We start from the raw sequence: 14,315 nt of genomic DNA on the forward strand, positions 1-14,315 counted from the left end.
ATTAATTTTGTATAATTTTCTACAAAAATGGAAATGATTTATAATTTATTTTTTTTATTTATTTATTTATTTCATAGCAATATTAAATAATAATTTTTTTTATTTTTTTATTTTTTTGTTTTTTTTATAAATTCACTTTTTCACCAACAAAGAATTATTATATATATATATATGTTAAATGAATAAAATATTAAACTTTAAAAAAAAATTACAAAATAATAATAATAATACAAACAATAATAATAACAATAATAATCCAAAAGCATCAATATTAAAAAATAATAATAATGATAATACCAATGATAATTTAAAAAGTAAAATAGTAGTTAAATCAACACCTGTAATACAAAAATCATCATCATTTGCTAATGTTCCAAATTCAATTAATGTCAATACAAGTAGTAGTGGAAATAAAAATGGTGATAAACCAATTTTATTACAAAGTATGTTTAATAAAGGTAAAAGGTCAAATGAAATAACAAATAGAAAAATTCCACCTCCTTTCTCTGAAGACTCATTTTATAAATCAGGAGTTACTTCAAAAGTTTCAACAACAACTACAACAACCTCTTCAACTTCAAAACCAATATTACCTCAAACAATAACAAAACCAAATAAAACAAATGAAACAATAGTACCAATACCACCAATTAAAAAACCAATATCTAATAATAATATTAATTATAACAATATAAATATTCAACAATCTTCTTCAACTTGTACAATTTCAAATAGAGTTAGAGATAATTTATTTTTATTAAAAGAAGAGAGTAAGAGTGAATATAATATTAGAGTAAATGAAATTGAAAAAAAAGTAATAAGTAATAACAATATTGATTATAATGATCCATACACTCAAACAATACAAAAGATTATAATGGTTGAAAAAGAAATGATTGACACTTTTTCTGCAATGATTGAATTTCAACCATTACAAAATTTAGCACAAACCCAAATTCTTAAATCATCATCAAGATTATCATCAAACAATAATAATAATAATAATAATAATAATAATAATAATAATAATAATAGTAATTTATTATTTTTTTTTGACGATCAAAATAATTAAATAATATTTTAATAAAAATATTATAGTAATATTATTATTATAAAAAAAAAAAAAAAAAAAATATCCAACCCCCGTGGACATGGACATGTACCAAAAAAAAAAAAAAAAATAGTAAAAAAAAAAAAAAAAGTGTCTTATGTCAAAAAAGAAAAAATGTCAAAAAATTTTAGATGATCTTATAGAATGTGCTTTGCTTGCAATTGATGTACCCAAAAAGAAATAAATACAATCCAAGTTACACAAAAATAAATAAAAAGTGAAAAGAAGTTTCTCTCCAAAAAAAAAAAAAAAAAAAAAAAAATAAAAATAAAATTAAAAACAATAAAAAATAGATATTTTCCAAAAATCCTGGTGGTTATTTTTTTTTTTTTTTTTTTTTTTTTTTTTTAAAAAAATTAGTTGGTTATATGCTTAAAGTAAAAAAAAATAAAAAAAAAAAAAATAACAAAATAAAAAAAATAAAAAAATAAAATATTTTTATTTTATTTTAATGCATTCTTTTTTGATCATTCTATTTTTTTTTTTTATTCTTTATTTTTTTAATAAGTGACAACGATTGGAAATAAATTTCCACACCCCCAATCATTTTTTATATTTTTAGTTGAAAAAAAAAAAATATCTTACAATTTTCGAAAAATCTTTTTTTTTTTTTTATTATTTTTTTTTTTCTTGAACCCATTTTTTTATTTTATTTTATTTTTTTTTTTTGCAGTATTTTTTTTTTTTTTTAGCCCCCTTTCAAACCATCACACACCTTTTTCCACATCATAAAATAAAAATAAATGGACAATGGAAACACTTGATAGTGTCATTAAAACAGCAACAGACCTAAAACCAAGTGGTTATTATGGTCAAGAAACTGAAAACAATAATAATACAAATAATAATGATAATCAAGACGAGGAAGAAACAATATCACAAATATTATCTTCAGTACCATCCATTTCAGCATCAAAATTTTTTTCACCTCCCCAACCACCTCAACCACCCCCACCACAACAACAACACCAACAACAACAAAAACCAATTGAATTAAAATGGAGGCAAACTAAAATACTATTGTCTTCAGACACAATACCCACTGGTATTAATAATAATATTAGTCCAGATTGTAATATAGAATCAAATACAACATTTAATACATCATCATCTTTACCAGTTCAATTAACCAATAATAATGGTTATAATAATAATAATAATAATATAAATATAAACAATAATAATAATAATAACAATAATAATAATAATGAAAAGAATAATAAAAATAATGAAAAAAATAAAAATTTATCATATCATAGATATAGGAAAGGTAGTTATCAATCAATAATTGAAAAAGCGAAAGCATCAAAAGAAAAGAGAGCAAATATTTTACGTGAAATTCAGACAACAGAACAAGCATATATTTCATTTTTAAAAGTTTTAGTTGATGTTTATTTAATGAAAATTAAAGATATTGGTATGTCTGATCAAGATATTGATGGAATTTTCTCAAATATTGAAGCTATTAAATTAGCCAACGAAGATATTCTATCGAAATTAAGAGAGAAAATTGAATTTCATTCATCAAATTCATTTCCTGAAAATGTTGAAATCGCTGATGTTTTCTTAGAATTTGGACCATTCCTTAAAATTTATTCTATATTTGTAAATAATTATTATAATAGAGCAATTTCAATAATTAAATTAAATACAACAAAAAATAATAAATTTAAACTTTATTTAGCTGTAAGTTAATAATTAAATAATTAAATAAATAAAAAAAATAAAAATAATACTAATATTATTTATTTATTTCTTTATTTATTTCTTTATTTATTTATTTATTTATTTATTTATTTATTTATTTATTTATTTATTTATTTATTTATTTATTTATTTATTTATTTATTTATTTATTATAGGAATGTAAAAGTTTACCAGCATCAAAAAAATTAGATTTAAATGATTTAATGATTATGCCAATTCAAAGATTAGTTAGATATGTATTATTATTAGAAGAATTAATACAACATACACCAGAATCAACAGAACCAAATGAACATAAAAAATTAATTGAAGCAAAGAATGTAATGAAAGATGTAGCATCATTTGTAAATCAATCAACAGTTGATAAACAAGGTCCATTAGAAACTTTAACAAGAGTTCAACAAACTTTAGGTCCAAAAACTGGTAATTTAATTCAACCACATAGAAGATTTATTAAATCTGGTGATTTAGTTAGAGTTGTACAAGTCCAAGATGATGAAAATGAAAATGATAATAACAATAATCTAAATAATCCAAATGAAAATAAACCAAATAAGAATACTGATGATGGTGATGAAATTATTGAAAAAAGAATTATTAATATTTATTTATTTAATGATTTAATAATTTATGCAATTAATAATAAATTTTGGAGAAAGATTTATTTAGTTGAAGTTTGGATTAGAAGTAAAGAGATTAAAGGATTACAAAATGTTTTTGAAATTTATAGTAAATCATTATCATGTATATTTCAAAATCAATTCTCTAGTGATAGTAGTAGTAGTTTTCAAGAGTGGTCATCTTTAATTCAATCTACAATTAATAAATTATTAATTGATGATTCTGATGCAAAAGAAAAAAGATTTAATCTTTTAGAACAAGATGATCAAATTCAAAAAGATTTCACTTTTGAAGAGAGACAATTCTATTTCGAATCAATGAATAATCCTCAAAATCCTCAATTTAATGATATAAAATTATTTAAAGATTCATTAATTGAAGATGGTATTGTTGAAGATAGGAAAAAGAAAATTGAAAGTTTAATTACATTTCGACCAAATATTCCTATTTTAGATCAACAACAAAGTAATAATAATAATAGTAATAATAATAATGTAGAAAATTGTAGAAGTAGTATTGGTAGTAGTAGTGGTGAAATTAATTTAAATAATAATATTGAACAGAATGGATTTTCTGATAGTTCAGATACAGGTGTTGCATTATCAGATAATTCAGATAATGAAGAAGCGAAAAAGAAAAGAAATACGTTAAAGAAAAGAATGGTATCTCAAAATAATTTAAATTATAATTCAAATAAAACCAGTGGTGTAACATTATTGACTCAACAATTAACTGGTAAAAATAAATCGTCGTCGTTGTTATCACATATTGCATTAACTAGACAGAATATAGTTATGCAAGGTTATCTTACAAAAATTGGCGAAGTTGTAAAAAATTGGAAGAGAAGGTGGTTCATTTTTGAGAGTAATTATCTTTTCTATTTAAAGAATGAGCAATCCTCAAAGGTGTTGGGTATAATACCACTAATTGGCTCAAAAATTGAAAATATCGATCAGACTTCATTCAACATTTCAACTACTTCAAGAACCTATTTAATCATTGCTGATTCTCAAAATGAGCTTTCAAAATGGACAAAATCAATATTAGATTTTCATAATTCAAGAGATAATTTCATTAACAATATTAAACAACAATATTCAAGTAGTAGTTCTTTAAAATTAATAAATAATCAACAACAACATCAAACTCAACAACAAACTCAACAACAAATTCAAAAAAGATTATCTTGGTTATCTGCTGCTTTACCAAATATTAATTCAAGTTTTAAAAAACCACCCCAAAATGATAGATCAAAAACAATTGCAAATTTTAGATTCACTCAAATCTTAAATGAAAATAATAATATCCCACCAGATTCCTCTTTATCTAAAAGTGTTGATGCTTTAAGCTTAAGTAGTAATACTACCACCACTACAAATAATAATAATAATAATAATAATAATAATAATAACAACGACTATGAAGATGATTGTGATAGTTTATCTTCAGAGGAAGAGTTTGATGATGAAGAAGAAGAATTTGATAGATAAATTTATTGGTCAAAAAAAAAAAGAAAAAAAAAAAAAAGAAAAAAAAAAAAAGAAAAAAAAAAAAAAAAAAAAAAAATAGTAGTAACATTACAAATATCGATTAAAATTTTAAATAAAATGATATTTTCTTTATTGGAAAAAAATAATAATAATAGTTTTTTTTTTTTTCTCTTTAATAAATAAGTTTATTTTTTTTTAAATTTTTTTTTTTTTTATTTTTTTTTTTTATTATTAAAATTACCTAATTATTTATTTCCATTCATCATCATCTTCTTCTTCTTGTTGTTGTTGGTTATTTGATTCTATTTGATCATATCTTTTCATTATATTACTTGCAAAAGAGTCACCAAGATTTGAATCACCAGAAAAGTTTGCAATATTATTACTGTCCATCTTTACAACACTATCTACAAATATTGAATCACCAATAGTTTTAATTCTAACTTCATCACCAGATTTAAAAATTTTATGACTAAATTTATCAACATCTGCCCAAAATTCAAAATAATTCTTTTTATTTGGATGTAAATTTTTAATTGCTTTTTTTGTTTATTTTAATATATAAAATTAATTAATAAATTAAAAATTAGAAAATTAAAAAAATATATATAAATATTTATTTAGTTAGTTACCATCATCATGAAAATTTGAAGGTAAAGAAGAATTTTTATTTCCATCTGAAATTGCAACTGATAGTTGATCAGCATTAATTTTATCAACAAGAGTAGCTTGAACTCTATCAAATTTATTTAAGTAACCTTTTGTGATAGCAGTTGCTCTTGTCATTTTTGGTGGAATTTCAACACCATCTTTCCAATTACGTTTTACTGCATTATCAAATTCAATTGTGATTGCAACATATCTAGTTGGTAATACTGTATCTTGTAGTGGTTGTTTTGCTTGTAAAAATACTGTATGAATATTATGTTTTTGTAAAATACCTTCAACTATAAATCCATCACCACCACAAAAACGTTCTTTAGTGAATGTTCCACTATAATTTGTACTTGAACTCATTTTTATTTATCTATAAAATTAAAATTTTAAAAAATAAATTTTTTTTTTTTTTTTTTTTTTTTTTTTTTTAATCAACAAAAAAAAAAATCTAAAAAAAAAAAGGCATGCCTTTTTATTTTTCAAATAAATTAATTTTTTATTTTTTGGTTATTATTTTTCAATTACCAAATTAATTATTATTATTTTTTTTTTTTTTTTGTATTTTTGAGATATAATTTGTTATAAATATATCATATTTTTTTTTATATCTAGAAAAATTATAAATTCTTTAAAAAAAAAAATAAACTTGATACGACTGACCCAGATGAAAATGTTTGGTGTGATTTATAATAATGATAACAAATCAAAAAAAAAAGAAAGAATAAATTTATTTAAATAAAAATGAATAACCAAATAATAAATAATGGTTTCAAAAAAAAATTCTTTATTTATTTTTAAATTAATAGTATGATTTACCAAAAATCTTTTCCTTTATTTTTTTTCATGATTTGGTCATGAATTAAATCCTCTTCACTATCACCTTCATCATTATACGATGCCTCTTCATAATCATCATCATCATAATAATCCTCATAATCACTGAGTGTAATTGGTCTTTCTTTTGATTGTTGTTGTTGTTGATTTTTATCATTACCATCAGTAGTATTATTATTATTATTATTATTATTATTATTATTATTTTGTTCACCATTTGTATTTTCATCTTGATTATCATTATCATCATCATCATCATCATCACCACTATCATCATCACTAATTAAAGAATTTCTATAATTAATAAGATTTGTAATAGTTTGATCGTTTTTTAAATCCTCTTGTAATTTTAATTGTTTTTCCATTGTATCTTTTAATTTTGAAAGATGAGTCGAAGTTTTATCTTTTTTTGGTTTTAAAGTTGTAAAAGTGATTTTACCAACTTGAACTTGTTGTTGTTCTTCTTTTTCAATTTGTAATCTAACTTGTTCAATTTCTTGTTCTGAAAGAATTGGAAATTGTGGTTCCAACCATTGTTCATGAATTGAAGATGTGATAAAGACTGGTTCATTATCGATGATTTCATTTGTTGATTTAATTTGACCACCATAAAGATTATAGATTCTAATTTTCTTTGGATCATATTCAACCAAATCTGAATCAACAGGAATTAAAAGTTTATTCAATTGATTAACGATTGATTCTTTAAATTCATTGAATTTACTATTAACAAATAATTTAAATAATTGTTTCTTTGAGCCATTTTTACAAACTGTAACAGATAATGAACGAACTGGTTGTGAATTTTTAGAATGACCACCAGTACTATTTGACATTAATGGTTTTTGATGATGATGATAAAAACTTTGAGTTAATAATTTCTTTAATGTTTTTTGGCAAGATTCTAAAGCATCTGCTTTTTCTTTTACACCAATGGTATTTGAATTGTAAGCATGTAAAAAGAAGACAGCATTTTGTAAAAGATCGAAATGTCTTTTATTTGTGTATGTTCTTTCAGTGATGTTTGAAATTAATGATTGATAGATATGTTTAATGATTGGGTCATTACTATGGAATTTACCCTTGAGAAACTCCTCAATGAATGACGAATCTACACTTGAATTATTGCTTGAAATTGTGTCTAAAAAGATTCTAGATTTATTTTTTCTATTCTCATCAATCATTGAACCTGTACAAGTACCATGATCGGAATAATCTTTACCACAACTATAACAAAATTGATAACGACATCTTGAACAAGTCATATGATTACAACCCCATGATTTTTCAACTGGGAATTTACATCTACCACAGATGGTGGTATTTTCAACAATCCAACGATAACTAAATAGATCACTCTCGTTATGAACTGGTTTATTGCATGGTACTGGCCAATGATAAGAATTTTTCTTACAAAATAAACAAATTACATGACCGTTGCAACTAATGAATGGGGAATATTTTAAAGCCAATGTTTTTCTCTTTAAATCTGTAGCGACCAATCTAGTACATCCTTCATATTGACATGGATGAACCGTATTATTTGAATTATAAGAAATATCTTTAATTAAATTTGATGAAATTCCTCTTGATTTACATAATTCAATTGATAATGATTCAATAGTAACTTCATCAATTGATTTATTTAAACAATCGGCAGTTAAACAACCAATTGAAATGGAACCACCACTACCATCATTAATTGATGTTGTAAAATATTGACTCATACAACCAATACAATAAGAATGACCACAAATTAATTCAATCATTTCATTAACTTCATATTCACAATAACAAATTGAACATTCTTTTTCAAATTGACTTGATTGGTCAACCAATGTGATTTGTGGTGTTTTAAATTTATACAATTCAATATCCTTTGATTTATGTGGATAACTATTTGTTCTAACACTTTGACAATCTAATGATATCACTGGTTTAACATCCCAACCATTTTTAAATAATAATTTTTTTGCCACTGAATGTGGAATATTGAAATGATTTGAAACCATTTCACAACGTTGATAAATTTCTTGATAAAACTTATTCGTAGTTTCAGATTTCAATAATTCATGTTCATTAAATAAATTTACACAAGTGTCTAAAATTGAACCACCACTTCTACTTAACATACAATTATCATAATATTGTTGAATCAATGCAACAATTGCCACGATATCATTTTTATCTTTTTTAAATTGAGTATCAATAATTTCTTTTAATTCATTCTCTCTGTTTTTTAAACTTATCTTTTCATAATCATTATTCTCATTTAATTCTATAATAATTTCATATGAATAATCGAGTTGGACTGTTGTTGGTTTTTCAATTAAATAAAACCAAATTCTTGAATCTTTTTCATTATTTGAAATTAAAACTTTACAACGGTATGGATAAGATTCACCAATTAAAACTTTATTTTTCAAGGTTAATAATTGTTTAATTATACAATTATAAAACTTATTCTTATTCTCTGATACGTCATTGAATAATGAAAGATATTGATTTTCAGATTCGAGTTTATTTAATTTCTCTTGATATTCTTGTGATGTTGTTAATAGTTTTTTCTCTTCAACATCATCTGGATCAACATCAGAAATTGCACTAATTGATACAATTAATATTTGATTATTATATGTATTATCTAAACTCTTAATTCTACGATTACCATTTTCATTAGTTGTTCTAACTCTAATATGTGATCTATCTGATGTTGTTAATTTAAATTTATTAATTAACAATCCTAAAAATCCTGAAAATGTAAGATTTGTTGGAATTACCAAAACAATACTTTCTTTTTCATTTTCATTCTTTTTAAAATAAATAAAAAAAAAAAAAAATAATAATAAAAAAAAAATAATAGTAATAAAAAAAAAAAATTGGAAGTTAGGAATTTGATTTCTTTTTTATTTTTTTTTTTTTTTTTAATTTTATTTTTTTATATGTTTACCTTTTCATAAAAAATTGTGAATCTTTTTCTAAGGTCAGGTGTATTAACTAAAACATATAATGATTCTTCATTATTTTTATTTGACATTATTATTTTTTTTTTTTTTTTTGGTTCACAACTTTTTATTTGTATATTGTTATTGATAACAATTTGGTTTTTTTTTTTTTTTTGAAAAAAAAAAGTTTAAAAATAAAAAAAAAACAAAAAAAAAAAAATTAAAAAAATAAGATATTTTGGAAAGTTTCGAGAAAAAGAAGTTTAAAAAATAATAATTTCAAAGATTTGGTTTACTGTAATATTAATAACTTTTATTTGGAAATTTTTAACTTTATAAATAGTTTTTATATCAGATATAGGGTAAATATATAATTTTAATTTTATTTTTTTTTTATTTTTTTATTTTTTTTTTTTTTTTAAGATTAATAATTAAAAGAAATATCATAATATAATCATTTCCTTTTTTTTTTTTTTTTTAATTTTTTTTTTGTACAATTAAATTTTTTAATTTTTATTTATTTTTTTTTTTTTTTTATTTTTTCCAACATGTAAATAATTATTGAAAAAAAAAAAAACGAACGAATTTTTTTTTTTTTTTTTTTTTTTTTTTTTTTTTTTTTTTTTTTTTTTCAATCTTTTTTTTTTTTTTTTTGATAAGATTGGATTATTTATTTATATTATATTTTTTTTCCTTTGTATTATATATTTTAAATCAACTTTATAAAAATAAATAAATAAAAAATAAAAATAAATAAATAAAAATATAAAGAAAATGTCAAAACCAAATAAAGCTAAATTACAACAACAAAAGAAAGGTAAAAAATCAACAACAACAGCAACAACCACAAAGAAAGAATTAACATCAGAAGAATATATACAACAAGGTGAAAAATATGCAAGTGAATATCATTTCGATAAAGCATTAAGTAGTTTTGAAAATGCATTGAAATTAGATCCAATCAATACATTAGTGATGGATACAATCGGAGAGATATTAGTAGAGAATGGTGATATAGAGAACGCTAAAACTTATTTCTTAAAATCAATTAAAACCGATCCAGAAGATTCACCATCCAAATACATGAATTTAGGGCAATTGGTCGGTGGTGATGATGCATTGAATTGTTATAGAAAAGGCATACAAATTATGGAACGTGAATTAAAACAACTAATTAAAGAACAAGGTTCAAAATATAATGATTTACAACATATTCCAAGACCATTAAAATCATCATCACCAGTTGGTGAGGATGACGATGGCGAGGATACAGTTTACGAATCAGATGAAGATGATCCAATAATTATATTAAAACAACAATTATGTTCAGCATTATGCTCAATTTCAGAATTATATTTAACTGATCAATGTTTTGATGACGATGCAGAGGATCAATGTGAGAGCAATTTAAAGAGGGCTATTGGATACTCACCAAACTCACCAGAACCTTATAGTTTAATGGCATCAATGAAGATTAGTCAAGTAAAGAATCAAGAGGCAATTGAATATTTGAATAAATCATACCAACTTTGGGAGCATTCTGATATTGATGATCGTCCAGAATTTGATTATCGTTTCAACATTTCATTATTATTCATAGAATTAAAAGAGAATAGAACTGCTGTCGACATTTTGGAACAATTAGTAAATGAACAAGATAATATAGCTGAATTATGGTACACTTTAGGTGTTGTCTATAATAATCTAAATGAACCATTATCAGCTCAAGAATGTTTAATCACCTCAAAAGAATTATTAAAAATCGCTGCTCCACAAGGTAGAGATGAAGAATTGGAACATTTAACAAATACTTTATTAAAAAAGGTTGAAATTGATGTTTCTAAATTATCTCCTGAAGAAATTGAAGCTTTGAATAATGATAATGATGAAGATGAAGCAGAACAAGAAGAAATGGATGAATAAAAAAAAAAAGTAAAAAAAATAAAAATAAAAATAAAAAATTTAAAAATAATTTATTAATTTATTTATTTATTTCACACCCTCTTTCGTGTTTTTGGGTTTTTTTTAAAAAAAGTGTCAAAACTTATTATTTTGTTGGTGGTGGTGGTTTTCTTAAAGTTCTTTCATATTTCTTTTTACTTTGAGATAGTTGTTTACTATAAAGATATAGTAAACTATTTAAATCGATTTTATCTGGTATTTGAATGAATCTAATATTCCTACTTTGGATTAATATCTCTTGAACATGTTCATCTCTTTTATTCTTGTATCTTGTATTTGTTAATTTTGCATCAGAAAGTTCAATACTAGTATTAAGAGTGAATGAGTGAGTGAGTATATATTAGTATTGATTTTAATATTGGGTATAAATAAAAAACATACTTTAAATATGCATCGACATTAGTAATTGTACCATAGATTTCACAATTTGATCTTAATTGTATTGTAATTTGTGTTCCTCTTAATGCTGTGAATACACATAAAAGTGATTGAAATTCTTTAGCTATAAATTTTTTTTTGCTATTATTGGTATTGTTTTTTAAATCTTTTTCATCTTTTTTATATGTTATTGACATTGATTTGACATAAACACATAATCATACGCATGATGATTTTTTTTTTTTTTTTAATTTTTTGTTTTTTTTTTTATTGACTGTTTTTTTGACAATTTTTTATTTTTTTTTATTATTTTTAATTAAAAATTTTATTTTTAGAATTTAATTATTTTTTATATTCTTTTTTTTGTAATTTTTTATTTATTTAGAAGAAAAATGGGAAGGGAATAAATTTTCTATTAAAAAAAAAATAAAAAAAAAAATAAAAAAAACTGATTGGGTTGGAATAGTTATTACCTTTTTTTTATTTTTTATTTTTTATTTATAATTTTTTAATTTTTAAATCAAAAAAATAAATGAATTAAATCTGGATTGAAAAAATAAAATCAATTTTTATTTCTTTTTTAATTTTTTTAAATATAAAATATAATCCCTTTCATTGTTTAAAATATAGAAAAAAAAAAAAAAAAACATCACATAATTCAGCCCCCGAATAATCTAGATTATTAATTCCAAAAATAGGTCTGTAAATTAACAAATAATTTTTTCCAAATTTGAAAAAAAAAAACAAAAAATTAATAGATAATAATTATGAAAAATAAAAAAGGTTAAATGGGTTTAAATATTTTTTTTTTAATTTTATTTTTGATCTTATAAAAAAAAAAAAAAAAATTGGGAATTTATTTGGTATAAATAGAGCCAATTTTTTTTTTTTTTTTTTCTTCATTTTTATTAACCAACAAACAAAGAAATTGTAGCTTTCTAAAAAAAATTGAGTAATTCTTAAGGTTGGCCGGATATAAAAAATTCATTATCTAAGTGGTGAAAAGTAATTATGATGCACTAATCGCCTTTATTTTTACATTTATTTTTTATTTTCTATTCAGCTCCACTTTAAAAAAATAATTTAGTTTATTTATCTGTTTTTTAATTATTTATATTTCCAATTGAAAAAAAAAAAAAAAACCAAAAAAAAATTAAAAAAAAACCTACTTAGACATGGAGGGGATAAAAGAAATAAAGGAGTTAATATATTGAAAAATATCTTTCTTTTGGAAGGGGTTTTATTAATTCCTTTATTTCATTTTCTTCTTCATGTCTATGTAGTTTTTTTATTATTTTTTCAAATGGAAAAATAAATAATTAAAAAATATTGATTTACAAATCTCTGTTGAATCAGATTCTAAAGAAAAAAAAATAATAATCCAAAATATTAAAAAAATATCAAATATAAAATATATGAGATAACAATCATTATAAACAGTTACACCCGAATATACCAGCATTTATAAATATAATAAAGTAAAAGAAAGATCAAAACATATAATTTCATTTGAAAAAGATAGAAATAAAAAATTAGACAAAAAAGAAACAATATAAACACCAGATGATAATAATAATAAAAAAAAGGAAAAAGAGTAAATAGAGGAAAAAGAGTAAATAGAGCAATTAGAAAGATATAAAGAAACATTTGTTTATAATTTCTTTATTTCTTTCTTCTTCTATTTCCTCTTTTTCCTTACTTTCCTCTTTTTCCTTTTTTTATTATTATTATCATCATCTGGTCCATAGATTCACATCATAAGTTTTTAATGTTTGTTTAATATTTTATTATTATTATTATTATTATTATTTTTATTATTATTATTATTATTATTATTATTATTATTATTATTATTATTATTATTTTATTATTTATAATTATTGTTTTATTATTATTATTTTATTATTAATATTATTACTATTATTATCATATACAATGTCACCAAGTTTGATCTTGGATAATTTGCAAAATTGGACATAAAATTTAACAGGTGGATTTTTATTTAAATTTGTTGTTCCACTTGAGCTGCTGCCACTACTATTACTACTACTACCAATAATATCTCTAAAACCTAAACTATTACTACAATTTTCCTACCACACCAATACTATTTCCATCAACTGAATTTAAACTTGTTGAGTTTGTTATTGATACTGATGTTGCAGTTGAGGTATTGGTAGTAATTGTTGTATTTGTTGACAATAAGGAAGAATGTGAAATGGAAATTTGATAAAATTGAACAGAGAAATGAAAAGTTTTGCAAATTCTAGAGAAATGATAAACTTTATGAACTAATTTACTCTTTGTATTTATACCAATGTTTCTTTGATACTTTATAAATAAATTGGAGATTCAAGTTTCAAACCAATATTTAAAATGGTACCTTTGAATTGACCAGACCTCGCTAGATAGCTGTTAATGCCGTATTAGATGCAAACAATATCAAAAATTGGAAACAATTTTACCACCACCCCAAGAGAATTCAATATTTGAAACTCGTTAAGAAAATGATTAAGGTGATGCATTCCATGATAGATTGCCATGGTACTTTTCCCGAAAATATTTTCGGGTTGTATAGCAGTTAGAGTAACTACTTATATCAATGTTTTA

The 14,315-nt window shown here is 21.8% G+C and overlaps 7 protein-coding genes across 7 annotated transcripts; 3 read left to right on the top strand and 4 right to left on the bottom strand.

Moving 5' to 3' along the window:
* Window positions 1–178: 178 nt before the first annotated feature.
* DDB_G0291005 (hypothetical protein) lies at window positions 179–1,072 on the top strand (the record flags this gene model as incomplete). Its single annotated transcript, XM_630356.1, has 1 exon — window positions 179–1,072. One exon carries the CDS (start codon window positions 179–181, stop codon window positions 1,070–1,072), a length of 894 nt encoding a protein of 297 aa, XP_635448.1.
* A 789-nt stretch (window positions 1,073–1,861) lies between these two features.
* gxcK (RhoGEF domain-containing protein) lies at window positions 1,862–4,929 on the top strand (the record flags this gene model as incomplete). The annotated part of the gene is made up of 2 exons (XM_630357.1): window positions 1,862–2,797; window positions 2,974–4,929. The coding sequence occupies 2 exons, from the start codon at window positions 1,862–1,864 to the stop codon at window positions 4,927–4,929; spliced, it is 2,892 nt and encodes a 963-aa protein (XP_635449.1).
* Window positions 4,930–5,178: 249 nt separating this feature from the next.
* DDB_G0291009 (hypothetical protein) lies at window positions 5,179–5,946 on the bottom strand (the record flags this gene model as incomplete). Its single annotated transcript, XM_630358.1, has 2 exons — window positions 5,179–5,468; window positions 5,562–5,946. The coding sequence occupies 2 exons, from the start codon at window positions 5,944–5,946 to the stop codon at window positions 5,179–5,181; spliced, it is 675 nt and encodes a 224-aa protein (XP_635450.1).
* A 452-nt stretch (window positions 5,947–6,398) lies between these two features.
* DDB_G0291011 (hypothetical protein) lies at window positions 6,399–9,457 on the bottom strand (the record flags this gene model as incomplete). The annotated part of the gene is made up of 2 exons (XM_630359.1): window positions 6,399–9,230; window positions 9,371–9,457. The coding sequence occupies 2 exons, from the start codon at window positions 9,455–9,457 to the stop codon at window positions 6,399–6,401; spliced, it is 2,919 nt and encodes a 972-aa protein (XP_635451.1).
* A 682-nt stretch (window positions 9,458–10,139) lies between these two features.
* On the top strand, window positions 10,140–11,288 carry DDB_G0291013 (hypothetical protein; the record flags this gene model as incomplete). The annotated part of the gene is made up of 1 exon (XM_630360.1): window positions 10,140–11,288. One exon carries the CDS (start codon window positions 10,140–10,142, stop codon window positions 11,286–11,288), a length of 1,149 nt encoding a protein of 382 aa, XP_635452.1.
* Window positions 11,289–11,412: 124 nt separating this feature from the next.
* DDB_G0291015 (LSM domain-containing protein) lies at window positions 11,413–11,902 on the bottom strand (the record flags this gene model as incomplete). Its single annotated transcript, XM_630361.1, has 2 exons — window positions 11,413–11,632; window positions 11,709–11,902. The coding sequence occupies 2 exons, from the start codon at window positions 11,900–11,902 to the stop codon at window positions 11,413–11,415; spliced, it is 414 nt and encodes a 137-aa protein (XP_635453.1).
* Window positions 11,903–12,082: 180 nt separating this feature from the next.
* On the bottom strand, window positions 12,083–14,248 carry DDB_G0291017 (hypothetical protein; the record flags this gene model as incomplete). Its single annotated transcript, XM_630362.1, has 4 exons — window positions 12,083–12,117; window positions 13,624–13,776; window positions 13,808–14,036; window positions 14,171–14,248. 4 exons carry the CDS (start codon window positions 14,246–14,248, stop codon window positions 12,083–12,085), a joined length of 495 nt encoding a protein of 164 aa, XP_635454.1.
* Window positions 14,249–14,315: the final 67 nt, after the last annotated feature.

The sequence above is a fragment of the Dictyostelium discoideum genome (genome assembly GCF_000004695.1).
Source record: "Dictyostelium discoideum AX4 chromosome 5 chromosome, whole genome shotgun sequence".
NCBI lineage: Eukaryota > Evosea > Eumycetozoa > Dictyosteliales > Dictyosteliaceae > Dictyostelium > Dictyostelium discoideum.